The sequence below is a fragment of the Carassius gibelio genome, chromosome B18, assembly GCF_023724105.1.
Source record: "Carassius gibelio isolate Cgi1373 ecotype wild population from Czech Republic chromosome B18, carGib1.2-hapl.c, whole genome shotgun sequence".
NCBI classification, from domain to species: Eukaryota; Metazoa; Chordata; class Actinopteri; order Cypriniformes; family Cyprinidae; genus Carassius; species Carassius gibelio.
Window position 1 is genome coordinate 8,197,637 of NC_068413.1, and position 25,127 is coordinate 8,222,763.

Sequence of the window (25,127 nt, forward strand, 5' to 3'; positions counted from 1 at the left end):
CCCTGATGCACAAGGAACTAGGGTACTTTGAGAGTGGCGCTTTAAGCCCCACCGAGTATGGGGCTTTGAGGAACAGTCTAAGCCCCCTCGTCCGAGCCCTGCTCCCTCATGAATATTAATGGCGACGGCCGTGCTTTAATCTGCCTGATCCCCGCACTGCTGCCGCCGCCCTGATAGCGAATCTAATTATTTGGTCTGATATTAACCAGCCCCCTCCCTCACTCCTCCTCCTCACACACGCACAGCATCAGGAAAAGACGTAGATGCACCTTTCCACACACACTTGTGTACCACCATCATACCACAACACGTTAAACACACTCCCACAGTCAAACCCGCAGCGTTATCGTTCTTAAAAACACCCTCCACTCGTTCTGATAAAAGTTGAATGCATATGATTCTTGGATGATTTTCGGTTCCCATTTTGCACGTCTCCTATTGGCAGGGCAAAAAATCTTTCACCGTCTTCTTCTAAAGAGAGAAACAGGACCGTATCTCTCTGTGACCCAACAGTATGACCCCTCGAGTCAAATCCATCCAGGTTTACGGAGCCAATTAAAATCCATCAAATTGACTGACCTCATCTGCCGGCAGTCAAAGGAGAGGCCGGTCTTTCTGACATTCTTAGAAATCATTTATGCATCTCTGGAACACACTCAATATGCTTCACATGTGAATGTTTTGCGCATTAAACCGTGTGCAAATACACTAAAACCGATGACACAGTGGAACAAGGTTTTAAACAGTGTTTGCTCAAGATGTGACCGTATGCGTCTCTCTCTGTGAAATCCTGCAGTTGTCTGTGATGCAAGACTTGCAAGAAATAAAACAGAGCTCTGGTGTGTCATCAAATAGCCTTTGTGAACAGACGCCCACTTAAGTGTTAATTGTCTCAATTCAGTGGAATTACTGAAGAAAAATGTTTGTTGACTTTGCAATAATGAATATGAGATGGAAAAAATGAATCACAGCTTTAATTTGACAAAAATATAACCAAGGAAAAAAAATCTGCTCTAACTGAAAAAGCTATGCAGCAGCCCTTATGAAAATTAACCATGGTTTCACTGTAGTAAAAGTGTAGTAACCATGTTTTTGGGGGGTATTGATTACCATATGTATTACCACAGATTTACTACTAATACCATGATTAAACAATGGTTAATCTGTGGTTACTGTGGTTTCACTATAGTAACCAAGGTTTTTTTTTTTTTTTTGCTTGATTACTTTTCAAAACTGTTTTGCTAGTAGGCTGACTGGCTCATTTAAACATATACTGCTGTACATACACAATAGAATACAGTTTTAAAAAGTTAGCTTTTTTTCTTCATTTTAACATTTTAAAATCTAGTTTATTTCTGTGAACCATCATAACTCAGTTCTTTAGTGCCACACAATCCTTCAGAAATCATTCTAATATGCTGATTTTGGTGCTTAAGTAACTTTTTTTAATGATGACATTTCTCAAACATTTGTGATGCTTATTATTTTTTAGGAAAGAAATGGTTTCAGGATACTTTGGTGAATAGAAAGTTCAAAAGAAAAGCATTTATTTCAACTTGAACTCAAATTTCTTATTCTAAAGCATCAAACTGATCTCACTTTTGATCAGTCTGATGCATCCTTGTGGAATAAAAACATTAAATAAAAACTATTTGAATGGTAGTGTACTGTATGTATGAGAATAAGTGATATCCACAATATTAACTTGAACTATGTTACATGCTAGCCAGAATGTGCAATTACTGTATGTAATGTATAATACTAAACAGTCTCTAACACAGAAGATTTTTGCACATGACAAAGAATTTGGTCTGTGACAGTCTGATATGGTTTTGTCATTTTGCACATAATCAACAGGATTACAATCAGGAAATCTTGGCCCCTATTCTGACATAAATTACATTGAATTCATTACACTGAATGAATTCTGCTGGAATTGTTGCAGGCCTATTGAGTTATTCCCATATTTCATGTTACAAGTCAGCTCCAATCGAACAAAAATGTTATTTTGTGGATAAAAATTATACAACGCTTCAATCAGAATAAAATAATGACTTCATCTAACATATATTTGTCATACAGAGAACTATGACTAAAAGGAAACTAACACTGCACCCACTGTACAGTATGTTTCTTCAGAAACAGTGTCCTTTCTCCCTTTCGTTCTCATTTTTCAGCTTTTTACTCCAGCGTTATCTTCTTCTGTTCCTGTTTCTCCACTATCTCCACCTTTATCCCTCTCCTCATCTGTCCATATCCCTCTTTTATGCTCCGCCACACTCTTTGTCTCCATCTCCTTCTCGCTATCTATTCCTCTTCATATCTCTCCACACATCCCTTTCTCACTTTTCCATCCCCCTTGCTTTCTCCTTCTCCCAATCCTATCCCCCTGTCTTCCCCTCTCTCTATCTCCTTTCCACAGGAAATGGTTGCTTTCCCAAAAGGGGGGGGTGGGGGGGGGGTAGAAAAGGGGTTCATACTGTCCCAAACAAAGAGGTCAGTGTGTGAATCCTCCAAAAATACAGAGAAGAAAAGGAAGGGCGATAACAATCAGAAACCTTCTCTCATCCGCCTCTCTCACACACACATCCTTTTTTCCCCTCTCCTTTTCTCCATCTTTTTTTTTTCCAGACCTCGTTCACACACATCCAAACAAATGCACTTACGCACAAGTATGAATCCAAAGCAAATAGCAGCACATCTCCACATACTGTACACATCCCTCCAAAGAAAACAGCATCCAGGTGTTATGAGCAGCATGCAAATGACATGTAAAATGGGAAACTCTGATACTTAAAAAGGTGTGATAAGAGATTTGAAAATGAGGAACTCTTGGAAAGCGGGCTCCTGATCTGCCTGTGATCGGGTTTGGAGATAGACGAAGGTTTCCTCTCTCCACTCCTCAGCCATCATATCTCTTTCTGTCGTTTTCTCCACCGTAAAGCATGCAAATCCAAGTACATGACGATCAAATGCTAACCGAACGTCTTCACACATATCTCTCAAGTGATGTGTGTTGCTGCTTCGCAAAAAAAAAAAAGGATGCTTTAAATTAATCAAAAATGACAGTAAAAACGTTTACATCATTACAAAATATTTATATTCAAATAATTGCAGTTATTTTAAACTTTCTATTTGACAAAAAAAATAATATTTTTTTAAATATAAAAAAATATTAAATGTTATCCACAAACATTAAGCAGAACAACTGTTTTCAACATTGATAATAACAAGAAATGATTCTTGAGCACTAAATCTCACTAGAATGAATTCTGAAGGATCATGTGACACTGAAAACTCAAGTAACGGCTACTGAAATTCGGCTTTACCATCTCAGGAAGAAATTAACTTTCTAAATATATTAAAATAGAAAACTCTTATTTTAAATTGTAGCAATACTTTACAGTATTACTGATTTTTGATCAAATAAATTCAGTTTGCATAAGAAAAAAAAATCTTGACAATCCCAAACAAGAAAGAAGTTGAATTGTGTAAGATTTTTTGTTTTAATAGAATATACTGTACGTATATACTGAATTAATAAAAAAATAAAGGGAGGTATATGCCTATTTGCCATTAAGGTAATACAAATGTAATTTATTTAAATGTAGTTTAAATTTAAAATTGTTAATAATTAATTAAAAAGTTAATCAAACAATCAATATTTAGACATTTTTAATGAAAAAGACATAAGAGTCGTCTCTTCATCCGTGTTTTGTTAAAATCAAAATTTCTGCAAATTTTTTTAATCATCGCCTTCTGATGTTCCAACCTCTACATTTCTCAACTTCTACGGGTGGAGAGCAGGGAAAGGTCCTTAGAGAAGTCCACAGGTGCCAGTGTGTGATGCTCTCAATTGGACTCCCATTTGAAGCCTGACTAGCTTCCCCCTTTTAATCATTATGTTGATAATTGAGAGGAGCAATAATTAAGGGTATTCATGCATTCCTTTCAGGGAAAAGCATGTGTAGCGAGGGGTGACTCTCTGAGATCACTCTACTGACAGATGTAGATAAACCGGAGATTGGGATGAGGGTAAACAAACCCTGTTGGTGCGAAAAAGACGGTTGGGTGAGAGAGGAAAAAAAGAGAAGATGAAGAGCACTCACCTTCACGTGTCCTTTATGGGGTGGGGGGTGGGGGGGGGGCTCCCCCCAAAAAAGTGGGCTGGAGAGCAGTGGGTGGCGGGGCTTATCTGAGCAGTTCTCCTGGAGAGATTATTGGGGGATTAGTTGGGACGCTTGTTTCTAAAACATGATGAAAAGGCGCTCGGTGCATGATAACGCTTTGAACTCCCCACCCGCTTCCATCGTGCTTCAGGCGATGTTCCACGAAATAACAGGAGATGCGAAGCAGAAAGAACAATGGCGACGTGGAAGTGGGAGTCTGGAAGTGAGAGTTGTATTGCTCTCGCAACTAGCGAATGTTTTTTTTTTAACACCAAAAGTCTGACTGACAGTTATGCTCATGTCAACATCAAAACTGGGCTAATCATGGCATCAATGGCAAGTCCTCAAATGTTTACAGTACAATGAATACAGATGCATAAGGATAGAAACATGCAAAATATTATTATATATTAAATACAAAATTCAGTGCTGGGCAACGATTACATTTTTTTATTGCGATTAATCACATGATTTTCTGGGATTAATTGAGCATTGCTATATGAACAAAAGTGCAATAACATTTGGTTTGCAAACACTTTAAACAAATAAGGTGTTTTTTAAACCAGTATACATTTTACATAGTAGCAGTTAAAATATAAAATATACTTGTAAATCTCAATTTAGCTTATAACATAAATGTAATTAAATTAAATAAAAAAACATTTGCCACTTCCAGGGCATTAACATTTTTATAGAAAATATTTTTATAGTTTGTTATAGAAAAACAAGTTATGTTCAGAGTCCAGAGTCTCGATCATAACATTATTACAGGCATCTTCCGAGTAGAGGCCTGCACTATTGCGGGACCCAACGTAAACCCAACGTAAAAGAGGTGGGCCAGACCACAGTTCAATTGGGTAAAAGTGATAGATCTGTAAAGCAATACATTGTGAGAGGGCCGTGTGTTACCGCGGTCTAAACGACTCCAAATAATAAACCACAAAGTTAAATGATGCACTCCACTGTGCTGAGCGAGAGCGCTTCTCCGTTGTCTTAACCAGCAATCAATAATGAAGTTGTGATTACAAGCACATGTATTCTTTTCTGTTTAAAAATAACAGTGGACAGTGGTTTGTGCACATTGGGTTTAGCCTAAATAATTTTATGAGGTGCGTTCATGTGAACGCTGCTGAAGTCTTAGGCCCATCACAAATGCTCTCATTGGTTGAGATGCGTGATGACTGCCATGCCAAGGCAGTACTGATCAACATCCCACAGCTCCTGTGACCCATGGTTTGTCTGTATGTGTTTTCAGAGCCAGTGAGCAACAGACTCTCATAATAATAATAAAAACTGCGTTAATGCGGTTCAAGTAATTGAAGGTGTTAATCAATTAATTTGTTAGAAACAAGATAATAATGTCTCAGCCCTAATAATATTCTATGTTCAAAGAGTGGGGTCATTCATTTTTTTTAAAGAAATAAATATAACTTTTATTCAACAGGGATGCAATTAATTCAAAGGTGAGAGTAAAAATGTTTAATATATGCTGTTCACTTATGCAAATAAATGCTGTCCTTTTGAATTGTCTATTCATCAAATAATCCTGAAGAAGCTAAACTGTTCTCAGTGTTAATAATGCTAAGAAATGTTTCTTGAGCACCACCATAAGCATATTACAATGATTTCTGATTGATCATGTGACACTGAAGTCTGTAGTGATATTGGCATAATAAAACTGTTTTACTGTATTTTTGACGAAAAATAAATTATAAGATTACAAAATTCCATAATATTATAAACCTTATTCATTTTAGTAAAAATTAGTGAATACTTTAGGACAGTCTAGTCACGCTTAATGTCTATAACAAACAGCAAGAGCTAAATTTAGTGTAAGTGTATATAGGTTTTCCCTCAAATTCACACTGACTCCTGGTTTGTTCTAAAATCTAAAAACTTTCATTTATTTTTTTATTTGTCCAAACAAGCTTTTGGCACACTGTAGCTCATTAACATTTTTTTAGATGTCTATTAAGAAAAACAGGTGTGTTCATAACAGTTATTTCACAACAGCTTCAAACGTGTCTCAACCAATCAGATTTTGGAGCTAAAACATTTGTGACGGTGATAATGGATCTGTTCCATAAAGAATCATTTATAATAAACCTTCCTGGAAACAGTGAAATGACAGTTCATATAATCTTTTTCAGTCTTTGGGTTATCAAAGACAAATTCAAATAGATAAAAGATGTTATAGTGGTTTCAGTAAAGATGCAAATAATAGAATTTACATAAAACAGCCAGCTGAAAGTGATAATCAATACAAAAGGATCAGTTTTTAATGGATGACAAATTCAGCTTCTCTCTTAACATCTTAAATGTTACAAACTCCTCACACACACAGTATGACCAAAATAAATACAACTGGGTATAAAAGTGTATTTGGAAAGAATACAATATCATACTTCGTGTCAGTGTTTGCAAACAGCACACTTTGCATTAACCCAACACATTTTTTGTCTCAGATGAAACTCTACAACAGAGAGACTGAGAAAACACAAGCACTGCCATGACAGGACGAACCCGGACGCCCAGTGACCCCAGCAGCTCCAGACTCAGGAGGATGTGGAGGGACGGTGAGAGATGCCGTAGGAATGTGAGATGCGACACACTATCTCTGCCAGATACACACTCCTTCAACGAAGAGATAGCGGAGCGAGAGCAAACGCGATAGAATGTGAATGTGAAAGTTCTGAGCCGAAAATCATCAACAAAGCCCTGCCTCGATAATGAGATTTTTATTTTTTTTTTAAGAGAGAGAAAGAGGAAGGGAGAGAGATTAGGAGGAGGTTGAGGAAAGGTACAGGGAGGGGAGGGAGCGCTGGGTGCACGGCCTTAGAAATTCTCATAATAAATGAAATCTTAGAAATGAGAGCCTATCAAGTAGAAATCAATCACTGGGGTTTGTTGTCCAAGAGGATGGCGCCACGCTGAGATAAAAGAGAAGCGTCCGTCTCGGGGGTGGTGGGGGGGGGTCTAACCAATCTCATGCAGGAACGGCTGAGCACAGTTCAGGGGGAAAAAAGATGACACTCACTCAAGACATGCATTGACATTTGCATCCACCCATACTCCCATGGATTACTCCTCACTTTGAATCAGTGCAACGCAGACGTCCGCCCATCCTCATCCTCAATTTAATAGGTCAGCCAGGGAGGCGAATGATAAATTAGTTCCCGTTTTACTTAACACTATACACAATACTTATATTTCGCTGCCTAAACCCACCAGTTTGGAAACTGACATCATATGCAATTTTTGTATGCTTCCATCTTCTACGGAAATCAGCCAAGCGAGGAACGTTGCCGGTGTGTAAGAGTGTGTACGGCCCTGTGTTATCTCTGAAATGTTTGAGAACATGCCAGGAGCCGGGAAACCTCTCCCTAAGCTGACATCACATGATCAGATAGACCTACAACATATGACTGAAACTCTAATACAACACAAGGCTACGGTATACGGTAACGCGTCCACTGATATTCCCAATTCCTATATGGTAGCACCATGTTATTTTTTACCAGGGTTATTATAACTAATGCAATGACACAACAAAACTGAGATAGGTATCTTAATCAAATATCTATATATATCGCTGACCCCTACTTATCCCTCTTACCTCCTTGGCAGGTCCATCTGTGGTCTCCCCTGATTGGATGCTGCCAGAAAACGGACCCCACACGGTGTCACCTGACAGGTCCCTGAGGGCCAGGACCTTGAAGTCATCAGCATTCCCGCTCAGCATAAGATCATCTGTTTAAAACAAACAGCAAGAAAGAGTGTAAATACATCAGAACAACAATTAAAAGCAAGTCGAGCAGGAGTGTTAGTTTGTTTTTCAGTGGTGTTTGCTTAGGTGACAGCTATTTCTCATATTTAAGTAGTGAAACACCAATATCACAATTTAAGATGATAATTATTTTCATGTTATGCCCGATAACTGATAAATGGATGCTTTTAAAAGTCTATGCAATTGTGTCTAAAAAAAAACAAACAAAAAAAAAAAACACCACAAACCAATGGTTTTCAATGTTAGAGGCATCACCTCTGACATAACATATATTACAATATTATTACTGATGCTACCATTTGAAAATCTGGAATCTGGGGGTGCAAAACATATTGAGAAAATTAAGTTCTTAGCAATGCATATTACTAATCATTTAGGTAGGAAATGTACAAAATATCTTTACCTAATATCCTAATGATTTTGGGCATAAAAGAGAAATATAGCATTTTGACTTACACAATGTATTGTGCAAATATACACGTGCTACTTATGACTGGTTTTGTGGTCCAGGGTCACATATATTAGCCTGATACAGTCAAATAAAAAAAAAAAAAAAAAAAAAAACGTAATAATAATGGTAAAAGTGAGAAAAAAGAAATCCCACAAAGAGAACTAATCTAGGAGCCAGAATACCATAGTTATGTATGCAACAGTATGCAACAACCTACTGTAACAAGTAGCAACCACACAGCAATTTGCTAAAACCACTCTGAACACCATAGTAAACCATATCTATTTCAATCTTTAGCATCATTAAGCATCACTTCCAAAATCGACTACGAAGTCTAGTACCACTAGGGGGAGTTTGGCACTCACCGAGCAGTGACACTGGACCAAAACAGAGAGAACTTCTGTACTTCCTATAAAAGATAAGTGCAGTGTGATGGGAGTCAAGGCTTTGGTGAGTCACAAACACAGGCCTGACACAGGAACAAACACAGGCTCCACAAATAGAGATATGGAGCAGCTGACACATAAGCCAACCGTTCACTCAACCTAGAATTTGACATATTTCGATTTTAGATACATTTATTGAAGAAGCTCAAAATGTTCTTGCTACATTTGGTAACTTCTTCAGAAGGAGTTTTCTTGAGGAGGACGATCTGTGGTTGTGCTCCAGTCCATTCTAGCATCTTCGTCCCAGTGAAGCTCTGTTTAACCACCCCCCTCCCTTTAGCCCCCCCACCAGTCTCGCTTTTGGGGGTCGTGCTAAAGTGCTGGGTCCGATAAGAGTGTTTGTCTAACACTCTCCATGTCAAAACACTCATCTATCTTCTCTGTATCTATCCCCACCAGAGAACAACAGACAGACGCTGATAAAATGGCTTTCCCACAGCCAAGACATGGAGCGGGGGAGGGCGCGAGGGAGAGAGAGAGGGCAACAGGAGCGAGAGAGAAGGGTACATAGGTGGAATGGGACAGATGCTGGACAGAAACACGGCACAGAGCGATACCAGTCAGGAAATATAACTGCAGATGTCTAAAAGGTAGTATTAAATGATTAGTTATAAATCAGTCAGTGGTGGGTTTGGTTGGATTTGGGTGTTATTAATGACAGGCTGGACCTCTATCAGCAGTCTAATGTCCAGTGTTCTACATCCACAGCCCAAAACTCCTATCTACTGTATGTCTTCTAATCTAAGCTCAGCATCAGTGCCCACCCTGACCTCTCACATGACATTATCTTCTCACTACAGCAGCCATTATTACCAATAGACTACGCTAAAATAGCACCGGCATAATTCCTACATAAGCAATTCCTACACCATCTGTTTAATTATTTCTCAGCAGTGGTGACAGTAAACAGGTTGCCTTTCAAGGGAAAAAATAAATATATAAATCAATTCTGAATAGGTGAATTCAATGAAAAAGTTAACAAAAAACTAAAAAGGATTTTGAGACATTTTTACTAACAATTTAGCATATATTACAAAAATTGGCATTACCAGATGTGACTTTTCTTGTTTTTGCAATTTATTTTTACTCTCAAAGGGGATTCTTATTAGTTTATATACAAAAGTTAAGAATTGTAAAAAAAAATAAGTCACTTATCTATTCAAATTATTTCATTAATAGTAAATGATAATAGCAATAATAAAAATAACTGATGTATAAACCTTAATTATTATTACAACTATACACTAATAAGTATTAAGACTAATATTAAATAAAATAATTACGGTCATCATTATGTTATATATAATGTAATATATCAAATTTATTATATTTATATTATTCAATATATACATTTAATATAGAAAGGGGGGAAAGAGAGAGAGCGAAAGCTTATACATTTTTATCTTTATCTTCACATTACAGTATTAAGAATGAATGATTTTTGTATAAAATAAAATATTTCAAAATACTTTACAATAATAACAAATTAAACATTAATATTTAATACATTTATAATATTAAAGATTAGGATTAAATAATAATTTAAAGATTTAAATAAAAATAAAATAAATTATATTGTTAAATACAACACACACGTTCTCAACAGATTTCATGAAGTTCACCCAAATGTGGTCATTCGTAACATGATGCACTTTTCCATCAAGCTAAACTGGTTTCAGAGCTTCTGCTCAACAATCCACAACCATAACCCTCGTGAGCAACCCAAACACCTCCTCTCTAAAGACCAAGAAGTCTTATCTTTAAAACCCTACCATTTTCCCACACAATACACTGACACACTCATGACGCTGAACCTTGTGTTGGGCCACAGCAACTCCCCTACAATAACCCCATCAACCTTATCGATAGCTCTGCGTGACCGGTTCCCAAAAATGTACGCCACCCTTATCGATAGCGATGAGTCCACACAGCTCTTATCAATAGCTCTACACACTGGCAGTGTCCACATAAGCCTTATCAATACTCCTGCCTCCACAGACAGCGAAGCAGCCAGTGTGCTATATATGAAAATAAAGAAAAACCACCCCATCATTAATGCAACACCATCATACAAAACAAGAAAGAAAGAAAGCTGAATTCATCTATAATAACATACTAGAGGGAAACGGTCTTCAAAAAAGCACTTCTGGAGCAGCAACAGTGTGGTAAACACCCTGAAGGCAACACAAATCCCTCCACGGTGGGTGTTGTGTGACCAGTCGTACTCAGAGTTATCACAGCCACACACTTCCTTTGAAGGAGATTCACCTTAACTCAGCTAAACCCAACCAAAAAAAAAAAAAAAAAATCAGTGGCATCCAAAAATTCCTACGGTCTCATTTAATTGTTTTTTTAAACAAATATATTTGTTCTTCTTGTATGCAGGGTTATTTTTCAAAGATATTCTGGGTTAACCTGTAACTGTTGTTATGGTTAGCCAATGCTTGACAATAAAACTGCCAGAAGAGAGAGAAAAAAAGTAATTATTACAAATGTCAAATGTTTTCCACTAGGAATTGTGTATGCTAACACACACACACACACAGAGAGAGAGAGAGAGAGAGAGAGAGAGAGAGAGAATAATTCAATAAACAGTTGAAAAATTACATCACACAAACATCCAAGATTTTGCAATTATGTCTCTGTCAAAACCTGTTTATTATTTTAGCGAATCTGAAGTTAAAATAGCTAGGGATACCGATAAATTGATACCAAATTGGTTATCAGTCAGTATTTGATCATTATGGACACATATTTTGGCCAGAAGCGACAGCATTAAGCAATTTTAGCATGGACTAGAGTTGTGTGAATTATTTGTGAATAAATGTAATGTTTTTATCGGCTGTTTGAACTCTTATTCTGATGGCACCCATTCACTGCAAAGGGTCTATTAGGGAGCATGTGATTTAACGCTAAATTTAAGTTTAATAAATTTAACTTTAACTTAATTAAAGCTTTATTTTCCGTGTGAATTATTCCTTTCAACTTAATATATATAGATATAAAAACACTAATAAAATTAGAAACCACTTTTTATAATGAGCATTATAATGCTTTGATACCAAACTTCAATTGTAGCATTTAAAATGACTGATTTTAGTTATTTTCTTTATTCATTTAGACAAACAATATAGAACTTTGATATCCGCCATTTATCTGTTATTAAACACAACATTGAATTAAATTCTATTCAAATGTATTAGTCCAATGCATTTCACAATACATGTTGTTTCAAAGCAGCATCACACAAAATGTATGTTTCAACGGCACAATCAGGAAGTAATCCGTTATCAGTCAATGTCTGTCACAGTAATATCCACAAAAATAACTATTAACTATTATTAAATATTAACCGTATCTGCCAGAATTTGAATCTCTAAAAACAATGCATTCAATTAAACAACACAATTCACTCTTAGTAAATTATCCCCTCAATATATTTTGATATTTGACAGGTAACAGCCTGATACTTAATTTCCCTTTCAGCTTTAACCTTATCAGAGATGTTCTTGAAAAACACTCGATATCAGTCCAACACAAACAAAGATCCTCATATTCTCATAACAGCAACATTGAGTAACTTCATCTTTTTAAAGCCCCAGTGACTCCTCTTTATTAGCTAAAAAGAGCATGTAGTTATCCAGTCGCCCCCATTCAGGTTTCCATGGCTCTTTGGGCTTCTCTATCAGGACTAATTGATTTTTAAAAAGACTATTGTTGATATCAAGTGAGCAGATCGCTCCACGGCCATTGATTTTTTGACACAGTACAACAGGAAATCTTTATCTGAGCCACACTCCGACCCTACGCTAATAGGTGGGGTTTAACCTCTGCTGAATGACAAATCCCACACTTTCTTAACCTGTACAGAGTGGAAATAGAGTGTTTAAGTGTGTTCGCCAGCAAGCATGTGTGTGCAAAGGAGTGGTTATTCTGTAGTTCAACAGGAGCGATCAACACACACACACAAACTCAAACACACAGTCCCTGATAACTCACCCAAGCATCCGTGGGTCAAAGAGTTCAGTTGAGAAGATACAAATTTCTGGGATAGGCATCGTATATTCAGCGCGGCATCATTTCCATTTTACCCTTCTTTTGCTGGGTGGAGATAAGACACCTGCGTTGCCACTCTCATCAGATGAGCTTCAACAGAACTTTATCATTGACATTTACTACTGTTTACACAACTAATTTCTCTTAACTGTACTTCTGAACTTTTATCAGACCAACACAAGGCCTGGAGAAGAGCCGATGCCAAACAAAAAATATGCAAAGGGGTAGGGAAGATGAACCGTGCTCAAACAGAATGCATTCCACACTGCTGCAAAGATGTGGCTTTGAAGACACACGCCTGGAGAAACAAATAAAGACTTTGAGCTATGTGTTAAATTCCACCATGGAGAACAAAAAAAACTGAAGTGTTGAAGCGAGTTTATAGCAGAAATGCAGGTCTGTTAAAATTATATTTCGTTATAAATAATGTTTGACCAGGATAATGTAACAAGAACTAAGTAATCTAGAGAAAAAAAGGACTGTAACAGACAGCAAAACAAATTGTTGTAAGATGAATCATACTAGATCCTTTAACTTAAGCCTTACTAAAGTGTACACTCACCCAAACCAACAGGGGGCGACAAGTAAGAAAGGTGTGATTAGTCTTTACAGGAGCTGCATCAAAAAAATGTAGGCACCTGACTTGCTGCCGTACGAGGCAATGACTTTAAAACTGATTTCGGACAGGATTCTGAGGCAGTTTTATGGTTTAATGGTCTACAACAAAATAGAATGAAAACAGAATTTTTTGCGATAACTAAACAAATATTTATTTACTATAATACTGATTTCTCGCTAGCATCAACTAACATCAAAAGTGCAAAAAAGTTAAGAAATGTACATTTAAGGCCGGGACACACCAAGCTGACTTAAAAAAAAAAAAACTAGTGGCAGCGAAAGCCAATGGTGTTGCCGTCTCGCTTCTGAAAAAAATGCTGCACCAGAACGTACCGCACAGACTACAGCCGACGGCAAACTAAACTAGAGGAACGAGCTGTTCATATGAGCAGCTATTAATAGTATATATTCGTCATTCAAAAGGAGAAACCGAAATAAAGATATACGAGATAAACGCAGATATATGAAATGTAAACAAAGCAGAGCTTGCTTACGATTTTGAATATCAGTAATGTTAACAACTTTAATCATTTTAAGCGGCTCATGTTGTTATGAAAACATTTCACGTAACATTTAGACAACCTTCTGTCTGTACCGTCTTCATTTACATGCTTGTTTTCATCACTTTTGCTTTAATAATAAACTAAACATCCAATCAGAGCGCTCACTCTCAACGTCAGCCCTGACGCCGGAACACACCAAACAAACTAGCCCGACTGTCCCGCGCTGTCGGCCCGACAATGGCAAATGGCTGATTAACGACTTGGTGTGTCCCGGGCTTTACACATAACCTCACCACCAAAAGCAACTTTCAGACACAAGGGGTCAGTAGGCTTTAGTTGAATCACAGCCATAAACCATGTTTTGCTACAGGGACATTAGTTTCTAGGTTGATTTTGACTGGGCCAAAATGTCATCCTACATGAGAAACATTGTGCATTTTAAATGCAAATATATATCCTAGAAGGATTTTAGCCTACATAATTCGCTTTAAAGCAAATGCACATGAACTAAATTCCACAAAACTCAAAATTTTGATTTCATGGGGGATTTAAATGATGTTTAACAGGTAATGCATTGCTTTGGGATAATAATTTTGTGTTTAATTCTCACCCTTAATGCTGTGATTTAATTAATTTATATATTTGAATGTCTTCTGGTTAAGAGACCATATAGATGCTCTATAATCTTCTGGATGACTGCAGGCCTGATCTCGCGTGTGTGCGTTTTTTCCTTGTCTTCCACCACTGTTACCCTTTCACAAATTGAAAGTGAGGACCTTCCAGAAACTCGTCCTGATAATCACACATAAATTAATTAGAAAATGTTTCTTGACATTCTCGCTGCATAGACAGGGGAAAAGACTCCGGGAAAAGCCATCAAATTAATTGTACGGTATGTGACTTTGATAATTAATTCAATAATTATTTCATGTCTACTTTAGCAACTCCTTCTGGCTGGAAAAAAAGCCCCACATTTTGATGATAGCGGTGTAAGGATTTAAGTTCTGAAAAGAAAATATGGGAAATTACACTGAAATACAGCAGTGAGAGAATTTAAATACCAAAAACATGACTTTGGTGGACGCAAACACACATTTGGACATTTAAAATGCATGCATAACACTGCATTAAATAACAAAATATAAAACCAAGTGGAACCTGCAAACAAATGATTCTAGACTTTTTCTCAAAACATTTTACTAATTGCTTCAACCAAACCAGCTCCAAGGTAATAAAGTATTTTTGTAAACTTTTTATGCTTTAAAAGAGTCTTTGGGGTTTCTTTCTTTACAATAAATGCCTGAATTGTTAAGTATGGTTTGAGTCCATTACATGTTGCAAATTAACAATTAAAATGTGTTTGTTGTACTCTATAAAACAAAAACAACATGGCAGGCATGGGAAAAAGGCCCCATTTCTACAAAATAAAATGTTTCCAGATATTTCTCACATATTGAAACATGCTCAACTGTTTTCAAGTTACGAATGACAGATGCAAGTGGCACACAGAGAAGTCGAGGCCTGGTGGAGGGAAGATATAGGGCAGGAGGGAGAAAAGACAAACTGAAATGCGGGGCACAGAGAGAGAGACAGGAAACGGCAGGAAAGCGCAGGCATCTGATAGGGCTGGTAATCGGCGTGCCAGTGTCCCGGCTGCTGCTGCCAGTTCGTGGGCCACATGGAGCAGCTGGAGAGATAGCAGCGGGGGACGGCAGTGAGAAATGTTCCTCCAGATTAAACCCACACCTCTCAATCATCAACATGGGAAGTGAGTGACAGACAGAGAGGGAAGAGTATGTTCTTAATTACAGATAAATGCCCCTTCCTTCACAGTCAATCATCATTGTGTGATCTGTACACGCAATTCACACAAAATGCTTCTAAATATAAATTGTTTCAGTCGGAGAGTTTTGTGTGACGTGTATTAGGTTGCCGTTGAGCTCCGTTTAACCACAAGTGTGGGACGATTGTCCCACAGCCCACTGTGCACAGTAAAGTTCCAGCATTCTGCAGGTGTTTAGGATGCATGCCAAAAGCAAAAAAAAAAAAAAACTCTCATCAGTGTAAAAATATAAACTGATAAATTCAAGATATTGGTTCATGTTAATTTATGATATGAGTTTTAACTTAACTGAGGATAGCTCATCAGAAAAGTTAAGTTGAATTTGGATTCTTCTTTCATTTTCTTTCAGATGTTGCAAAAAATCATGCACCAGTGGCTGTGCCATGCTCAAAAGTGGCAACCCCCCCCAAAAAATATATATATTCTTAATGCATTTAAATTCTTAATGCATTTAAGACATGTTAGTCAGAAATGACTCAGAAATTGCTAGTAAATGTCACTATTGATTACAAAGAAACAGCAGGTAACACACTGAATTAAATGTGAAATTTAAGTAGAAAAACTGAAATAGTATTTTCTTGTACAACAGTCTAATAATACTTTACCGATAGGTGATAGTCACAAACGGATATAGCTAATAACCGGATAATAAAATACTATTTTGTCAAAAATAAATCACCCAAATTTACTTTTAAGATTGTAAATGATTGACTTTACTTTTTACTATGCAGTATTATAATGCAGCATATGGATATTAATTTTGTGATTTGCTGACGATTAGATTTAAATGTTTTATTATTAGTCCTGTTAAAGATAAACTTTAAGTGAGCGTTAGATGGCAGCAAAGATGATCTAAATGTAAAAAAAAGAAATGAGCATGCACATATTACATATTCAATATACAACCATTATTAACAGATACAGATAAATTACAATTCCCACATGTCAGGTAAGGAATCTGGGGAACACGCTGCGCTGGGATAAGAGGGTAACGTGGGGAAGTGAGAGCGACTGAGAATTGAAGTTAACGGTCTGACGCTGGTCCCGCTCTGCTCAGCCTCAGATAACAGCTTCGCCCGAGTCCCTCATAGTGCAGCACGACCACAGCCGGATCTCAGGAAGAAATAATGAAAGATTGCAAAAGAAGGCAAGATAATCAGAATAACTGAAAACCATCAACCTCACAGGCTGTCATTCTGACATATCTGTGCTGCGAAAACATTCTCGCCGACACAGGAATGAAGAAAAAACACACATTAAGTTTAGTGCCTTGGCAAAATACCAGGTGCTGTTGTACAGTACAATGGCACTTTCAGTAGCTCTCTGAAAACACCTGCTATCATGCTCCTTTTTTCCATGAACCCATTACAGCATTAAACTTTCCAGTTTCTCTCTAAATGTATTTTTCTAAAGATCCAAAAGAGCTCCTACAGCATGCAGAAGATTAATGGTCGGACACAATTACAGATCTGTGTATATCTGATATCGTATTGTTTTAAGTTTATGTACTTGAGCCTTTTTTATGGTTAGTTTTTATTTTGTACTGTTATGTGTAACCTAAATCAGCCTAACCACACTTACCACATAACTGATGAGTCTGACAGCATGTCAAGATTATTAGCATGTTTAGGCTGAGCTGAATTTTTCCGAACAGAGACCAACATAGCAGTTTCAGGTTTCTACTAACTCATGCCCCAAAAGACACACAAGAAATTATAAGAAAGGAAAAAATAAGAAGAAATTCAGCTTTGTTCAGCAGGATATAGATCATCAAAGGTCTAGCAAAACATCAGTGCCACCAATGCCCTTGCATTGAGAGTGACAGCAGATCAAAATAAACTTGTGAATGAATCTTTTGAATTAACTTTGAAATGCGGAGCACAATTGGATATTATATCCATACACTCCGGCGCTCTGATCTAAGCTTCCTCATTCAGGAGCGAAACAATGGGTCCAGGGATGAGATTGAATGACTCGCCAGTGAATTTCACTCCCTGTAGTCGGGTGTTGTAGACACGTCTGATAAAACCTCAGACTGCAGGCGCTTTTGTCTCCCTGAGAACAATATAAATATGTTTAACAAGGACTACCACATGCTACACTGTATAATTAAATTTGGTAATATTCCATTTTTTTTATTAATTTCATTTAAAGCTTTAAAGTGTGATTTATTTATTTTTACAGTTAAAAGTGTAACCAGTGTGGCACATCTAAACATTGATACTTTTATCAAATATTATTTTAAGAATCACAATCAGCCTGACACAGCAACACTGAATTGGCATGGGGCTCTTTGTCCAACCAATGGAAGTGTTCGAAAAAAGTGTTCAATAACAATCGCTATTTTTGATATTTTTCAAGAATTCGAAAACACACATTTCACCTTGAAAATGGCATAAAATGGGAATACAACATTTACAAAAAGTACAAGGAAATGCTCAAATAAGAAGTTTGATGTCTAAAATGATTATATATAGACAACCTCACAAATACAAGTCGTGATGAAATATTAGTAAATAATAATAGTAATAGTGATTAGCGATGCACGTTAAATCACATGTGATATTTAATGCGCATCTTGTCAGTAAGGCCGGTTCTGTAATCAGCAGTAGATCTCCATCACGTGTGTGCTTTCACATGGTGCAGCATTTACTACACAGAGCTGTTGTTCACTGACAAGCAGCGCAAAACGTGCCAAATATGATTGTGGTTTTGCGCAGCTTGTCACCAGCTTTACTGACAGGATGCGCATTAAATAATCACATGCGATTTATCGTGCTGCTCTAATAGTAATATAGCTAATATGGAATAATAATCTTAATAAATAAAACATTTAATATATTTATTAAAATTAAAGGTACTTTTTTTTTTTTTTTTTTACTTTATTATTTTAGGACAGTATAAAAGTGACAGGAAGCGACGTGGGGGGGGGGCAGGATCAGGAAATGTCCATGAGCTGGGATTCGAACTCGGGACAGCCTTAGCATAGCGGCGCTTTAGACCAATTCAGTGTTTGCAAACAGTGATGAGGTTTTTTTTGTGGGCAGAGCCTATCTAGTAGCAGAAAATTTGAGTTATAATGTAGCAGTCTATAGAAGCCATGAAATAAAATAAATTTAAAAAGGGCAAATTTAAGTTTATATTTAAAAATGCTTACTTTTTTTCCTATCTCGGAATACTGAAAAGTTAAAACAATGTCATTCTCTCTTTCCCCTTTGCTCAGAATCATGAGTTCATAATTTTTCAGTAAAATGGACATAAACTTGCATTTGCAAGAAAAAGTCAGAAATGTGAGATAAAATGCAAAAATTTTATGTAAAATTTTAATAGTAATAGGTTTCAAAATTACTTCATGCTGTAACTGCAGGGCTAATACAATACGTTACCTATGAACTGCATATGTGGCTATTATGTAGACCTATTGTTTAAATCAAATTTATGCTTTAAAAGTAGAGTAATCATAGCAGTTTTCATCCATAGTCTGTTCATCTAAACATCTGCGTTTAGTTTCAAATGCATCTTTGATGACAGTGTTATATAAAATTTATTTACATTCCAATTATGACATCCAAAGGCACACAAATATTTTTTGCTCTTATTCCATGGATTTTACCCATTTCCCTCCACTTTTTACCAGAGTTGCACGTGCAGTTGCAAGTGACATAAATGTGAAGTCTACTCTAAGCCCACAAAGTTATCGATGCCAACTTAACATACTTTTTAAAGTTACTTTTAAATTGTAAAAAACTTAAATATATAATATACACAGTCTTCTATTTGCAGGAACATTTCATGACATTGGACTGACATCTGCAAATACATTTCCTTTTCAATTTAGTTCCACTCACTCCCCCTTTCTGAGCTGTGCTGATATGTTTTTAATTTTCCAGCGCTCAGGACTCTTCAGGAGGTCTATGCAGATTTCCCTGCTTCTCTGCTGACGCTGTAAAACCCGGCCAACACCTCCGCACCTATCAGCGTCCCTGCAGCCCTCTCATCAATGCCAGTTCCAGCACCCGCAAATAATTTATCAGCATTTAAATGCCACTGATAATATGCACACGCTGCTCCCTCCGATCCTTTATAATTAAATATGATAAAATCCCACCACACCGGGTAAATAATAATAATCATTATTATCATTGCCATTATAATGCTTTATTGGAGTAATTTGAATAACTTGCGCGGATAAGGAATGCTAGTGGGGAGAGAATGCTGGGCAAGCAGGAACGTTATATGCGGAGCTAGTTTAGTCAAGGTCTAATTCCATCCAGTGAAACTCTAAAAGAGAAAGCGAGATGGAGAGAGAGAAAGAAAGAGGGGGAGAAGGGGGAAAAAGGAGCAACGGTCCGCCAGCTAGAAGGGATTACTGTGACGGCCATTTGCATATCAAGAATTTTAAGCAGAGAGGAAAATATCAAACCCTCCAGCCAGCAAGGTCATTTTGAAGATAATTTTTTTCTTCATAATTTATTTTGCATATCATGCAGCAGGACACGTTATAGATTAAAAAGCTGCTTTGCCATATCAACCCATTCCTGACACTTCTGCCTCACCACTGCCTATCAATTCATTCAACAGAACCCCACCCTGAAAAATATTCGATAAAGATACAGAAGCAATTAACAAACAACTAGCAAGAGTTTTCCACGGACGTTACGTATGGATGCTTTAAAGGACAGATAGACCATCAAATTGTGATATGCGTTATCCTTTCATAACATGGTGAATTTGTTTTAAGCATTCCATTTAACAAATATTTTTGATTGACACTTGTAAATGGTTAAATAATACGCTAAAATACTTTCGAATGTTATTTTTTTTATATAGAATTCAAACTAAATTGTGCCCAGTATACTGGCATTTCTTAAAGACGTGAATTTTACAGCTTCATAGCTGTTAAGGAACTTATAAATAAGCATACTTGTTTATTTATGGCCTACGTTCTATCTCTATCTCTTTATCTACGTGTTTGTGTATGCGTATACAATAAAGCTCTATGCAAACTGATAAGAATGACATTGGATGAGAACCTGCCAGCTGAGAACTTTCAGGAAGCATAAGGCCAACACACGAAAGGTTAAACAGAAATAGGAAAACGTTTTCAGAGATATATTCAGTACATAATGACAAAAACATGGGAAAAATGCAGAAATGATGTGGTTGGCTGCCACTACACCTTCATACCCTAGAGAAAGAGGTAAAGCAGGAGGTGACATCATCAGACAAGGCCCAGTCCTCTCTAAATAAAATCAGTCGGGTCGTTAACACCAGAACTACACTAATTACAGTGAAAAATGGGAGGAACGCAAACAGTCCCAGATAAAACGGTTGAGTTCCCAGAGGATTATGGAAAAAAAGGGGTGACGTACACCAAACGAATGCAAGAACAAACACACTCCTGATGCTCAGAGGGGCCAAAACAACAAGAAACAAGGAAAAGTGCATGTCTGCATTCGTCAGGGGGTGTTAGTGGTGATGGAGAGACCAGTGGTGGGATGTGGGGTGGTATGGGGGGGGGGGGGGGGGTCATGACGATAAGGGAAAAATTCAGACCGGTCAAAGTTTCCCTTTTGCCAATCGTGCTCCTGATAAAGGCAGCGCCTGCTCCAGTACTGATAGAAGGCCTATCTCTCTCCTGCTCCCCCCCTCTTTTCTTTCTCTCCCCCTCTTCCTCATTCTCCTGGCAGTTCGTTTGCAAAAAAAAAAAAAAAAAAAAAGCCAATCGCGCTCAGATCGCCAGCGCTGTCATCAAGCGGCAACCGCGCAGCAATTAATATCACTCCAATTACTGTTAAAAGGACAGTTTGGAACAGGACGATAATAAACACATCCTCGACGTGAAAAATTAAAACACACACATACACGCAGGAAGACGCACATATTTAGGCGATTTCTAAATATTCGCGATAAAGAAAATGCCTTGCATATTGAATCATGTCATACTCTACTAGATCCCCACTATCGCTATAAGCTTTAGTGCTCAGTCCTGTGGTCCTGAGAGAAAAAGAAGGAGAAAATGATAGAAAAAGCCACGTTACGTCAATCAGGCTGATATTAAAGATTTACAGTTTGTTTTTACAGCGAGTACAGTAAAGTCTTAAAGTTCTAAGGATATCTTAAGGTTTTATACAACTGGTTTGAGGGAAAAGGAATACAACACACAAAACATCCTAGAGGCTGATGCATACTTATTATCATGCTTTTGCAATTTTTTGTCTTTAACAGAGTGATTGGGGGCATTGGGGAACAACTAGGAACGTTGTTGCAAAGAATAACGCCCACTTAAGTAGAAAACCTGAACTGAAACTTGATTAAACTAGCCTAAACCATTCTTTGCTCAATTATTCTAAGCTGGTCTGGTTTACTGGTCTCCCTGACTGATCAGCTGAAAGTGAATCAGGGGCTGGCTGGCTGAGAGAAAACACAAGTCCCAACTCTAAAAGAGACTGTTGGTATATTTCTGACACATTGTGGGGTCAATAAATGCACTGGATATTTGTCAAGTATTTAAATGAGAGCTTTGTGATCTGACCCTGCAGTTAAAGCATTGTTTAATGAGGCTCCCATGGGACACACATTAAAAGTTTATCTGAGCTGGCTGAATTCTCAAGACATGCCGCAACTGATGTCACGAGGTTTGTGGTAAACCATTGTGCAGCACTGAGAAAAAGTGACTAAGTTTTGGGAAGCGTACAGTAGGTTCACAAAAGTGATACGAGAATGACAGTACTTACTCTGAAATTTACAAGGCAGTTCAGACTGAATCATTTCTGTTTTCAAACTTGATAAAGTCGTGGCCTATATTGTTTCCTGGTCCCCAAGCTGAGAGTTTGAATACTGTTGGCCCTTCCTGAGTAGCCTGTGACTCATGCATCTGTTAAACACTCCCGAAGGAGGGACAGACAGAGACTGACCTGGGCCGTTCCACTGGGGTTCCCCTTCCCTTTCTGTCTCTTCCTCTTCCTCCTCCTCCTCCTCCTCATCTTCTGTACAGTGTTTTGGTCCTTTCTCATCTTCCTCACCCTCATCCGGCACCGCCAGGGACTCGTGGGTTCTTGGCTCTGTGGAAAGCCATTGGAAAAATTTGACAGGGAAACAGCATCACACATATTAGTCCAGTTCTAAAAAGCTTGTTTGTGCAATTTAATTTTTTCTATATTATCTATGATTAAGTTTTTACTTGTTTAATCACTAAATGTTTCAACAACTTTCACAATAATGTTTGTCACAACTGCCAATGATGAGTTAATGTGAGAAAAGGTTTACCACCAACCATGATTTTAGTTAATTTTTTTTTTTTTATAAGTAATTATGTTAAAGCAATATTATCATCATATAACAACACACTACTGATCAAAGAAATAAGTCTCTTCCTGCTCACCAAGGCTGCATTTATTTGTTAAAAATATTAGTACAAACATCAATATTGTGAAATATGGTTACAATTTGAAAATATCTGTTTTCTATTTTAATATATATATATATATATAAATATAAAAAATCCTGTGATGGCAAAGCTGAATATTCAGGAATCTTCATTGTCACACGTTCCTTCAAAAAACTGCTGATCAAGAAACTTTATAAAGAATTATGATCAGGGTTTAAAATAGTTTGGATCGTTGCATTCTAACTGAACTTTTTTTTTTTTTTTAAATGACTGTAAAATCTAAAATCACTGTAATTTGAGTTAACTTCTTTCAAAGCAAGAATGTTACTGTGCCCAAACTTTCAAATGGTAGTGAATAATTCTAAACCATAAAACATGAACAAATATACAAATATTAAATCTAATATCAATATTTTGTTATTGTTACGTATGAGAACAATTGGTCATCTTTGGATCATTGTTGTACAGTTCTCCAATACTCAACAGATGAGTGTGGTGGTCTTGCTCTGATGATCAAAGGTGTCATTCAGCAACACATACACCCGAGCCCTTTTGATTTACCATGCGAGAACTGGAAACCCCTGCCAACAGACGGCCAACGTCTTCCTTTTATTAAGGCCGATCTTTTTCATCAGTGTGAAAGACAGAGTACAGATCTCCCAGACATTGATGCCAATGATTAGTTATTCTCTTTGATCAAAGCAATCACATTGCTGATAGCAGTCTCTCCTCTCTCTTTCAGTTGGTTGAGTGCCACTGTTATGCATACAGAAAACTGACAAGACTTCTTGTCCTCTTCTCTCCCACAATCCACTTTCTTCTTCTCCCCTTCCCCAACTCCCTCCCCCTTCACCCCTACCACGATTACAGTTCATCTTTGGTGCACAAAGGGCATGTTTACCCTTGCATTCCCGGGGCGATAAAGAGCGATAGCTGCCGATCGATACCAGCCATAAATGTCCGTCCACGTGACGCAGGTCAGAGCTGCCATTATTAATGCAACAGGTCGAAGATAAGATCTTCATCATCAAATAAATCTCACACGCACATGCCCTTCTCATCAACCCCAGACAATTCCACCCAGGCCCAACCAGCTTTCTAAGCCTGTCCCGGCGCATGCCGTCCCGTGACGCGCCTCCCTCCCTGCCTAAGAAGCCCTATTATTTTCAGCTATAAATCACATTGAATGGCACATTGATTTTATCCTGCAGCGCTCAGCATGGGGAGAGGAGCTGGAGCCACAGTTATTGCATTTAATATTATCAATATAATCTCCCATATCATCTGAGCCGAGACGGCAGGTGTATCAGGAAAAGAGGGTGGGGTGAATGGGTGCTGCCACCATCTTGGCTCCTCGACAGTCTCCTTAGTCTACAGCACATGCAAACACACACACACACACATCACGTCCCAAACCCAACAACCTCCATTCATCTGATAACAGCAACTTCCCTTGTCACACCTGGAGGGCAAAGTCACCCAACTTGGTCCATTCTTTCTGGCTGGCCTCATTTTTTCGAGTCAAAAGTTATTTTACCCAAACAGATCATCGTGGCAGGGTCAAGTTCTTTTCTTGTAACTTACAAAGGGCTCAACTGTATCATCTCTGAGTCCAACATGGCGCCCCAAAGTGGGGCTAGCTAAGACGTTTCCATCCAGTTCAGCCTTGGCGAAACCATAAGCCGGATCAGGCCCGTGATCAAACCTCCTCACTGGGTTTGAGATAACCAAAGGTGTTCGGGAACACGGAGCCATCTTTGCTTAAGGTTTATCAGCTTCACTGCTGATACGGACGGGGACTTCATCAGATCTTCCTTCGGATTGCTTCAGACTGACCCTTTCGCATGGAAACCACCAGCCACTC

General features: G+C 37.7%; 1 protein-coding gene across 1 annotated transcript in view; it reads right to left on the reverse strand.

Annotated features, from left to right (window-relative positions):
* LOC127977326 (zinc finger protein ZFPM1) overlaps positions 1-25,127 on the reverse strand; it is a 72,001-nt gene that overhangs the window by 10,894 nt on the left and 35,980 nt on the right. The window contains exons 3-4 of the mRNA XM_052582184.1: positions 22,791-22,937; positions 7,786-7,919 (exon numbers count right to left, since the gene is read on the reverse strand). Of these exons, the coding sequence (XP_052438144.1) occupies positions 7,786-7,919; positions 22,791-22,937 (281 nt within the window). The remainder of the gene's footprint in view (positions 1-7,785; positions 7,920-22,790; positions 22,938-25,127) is intronic.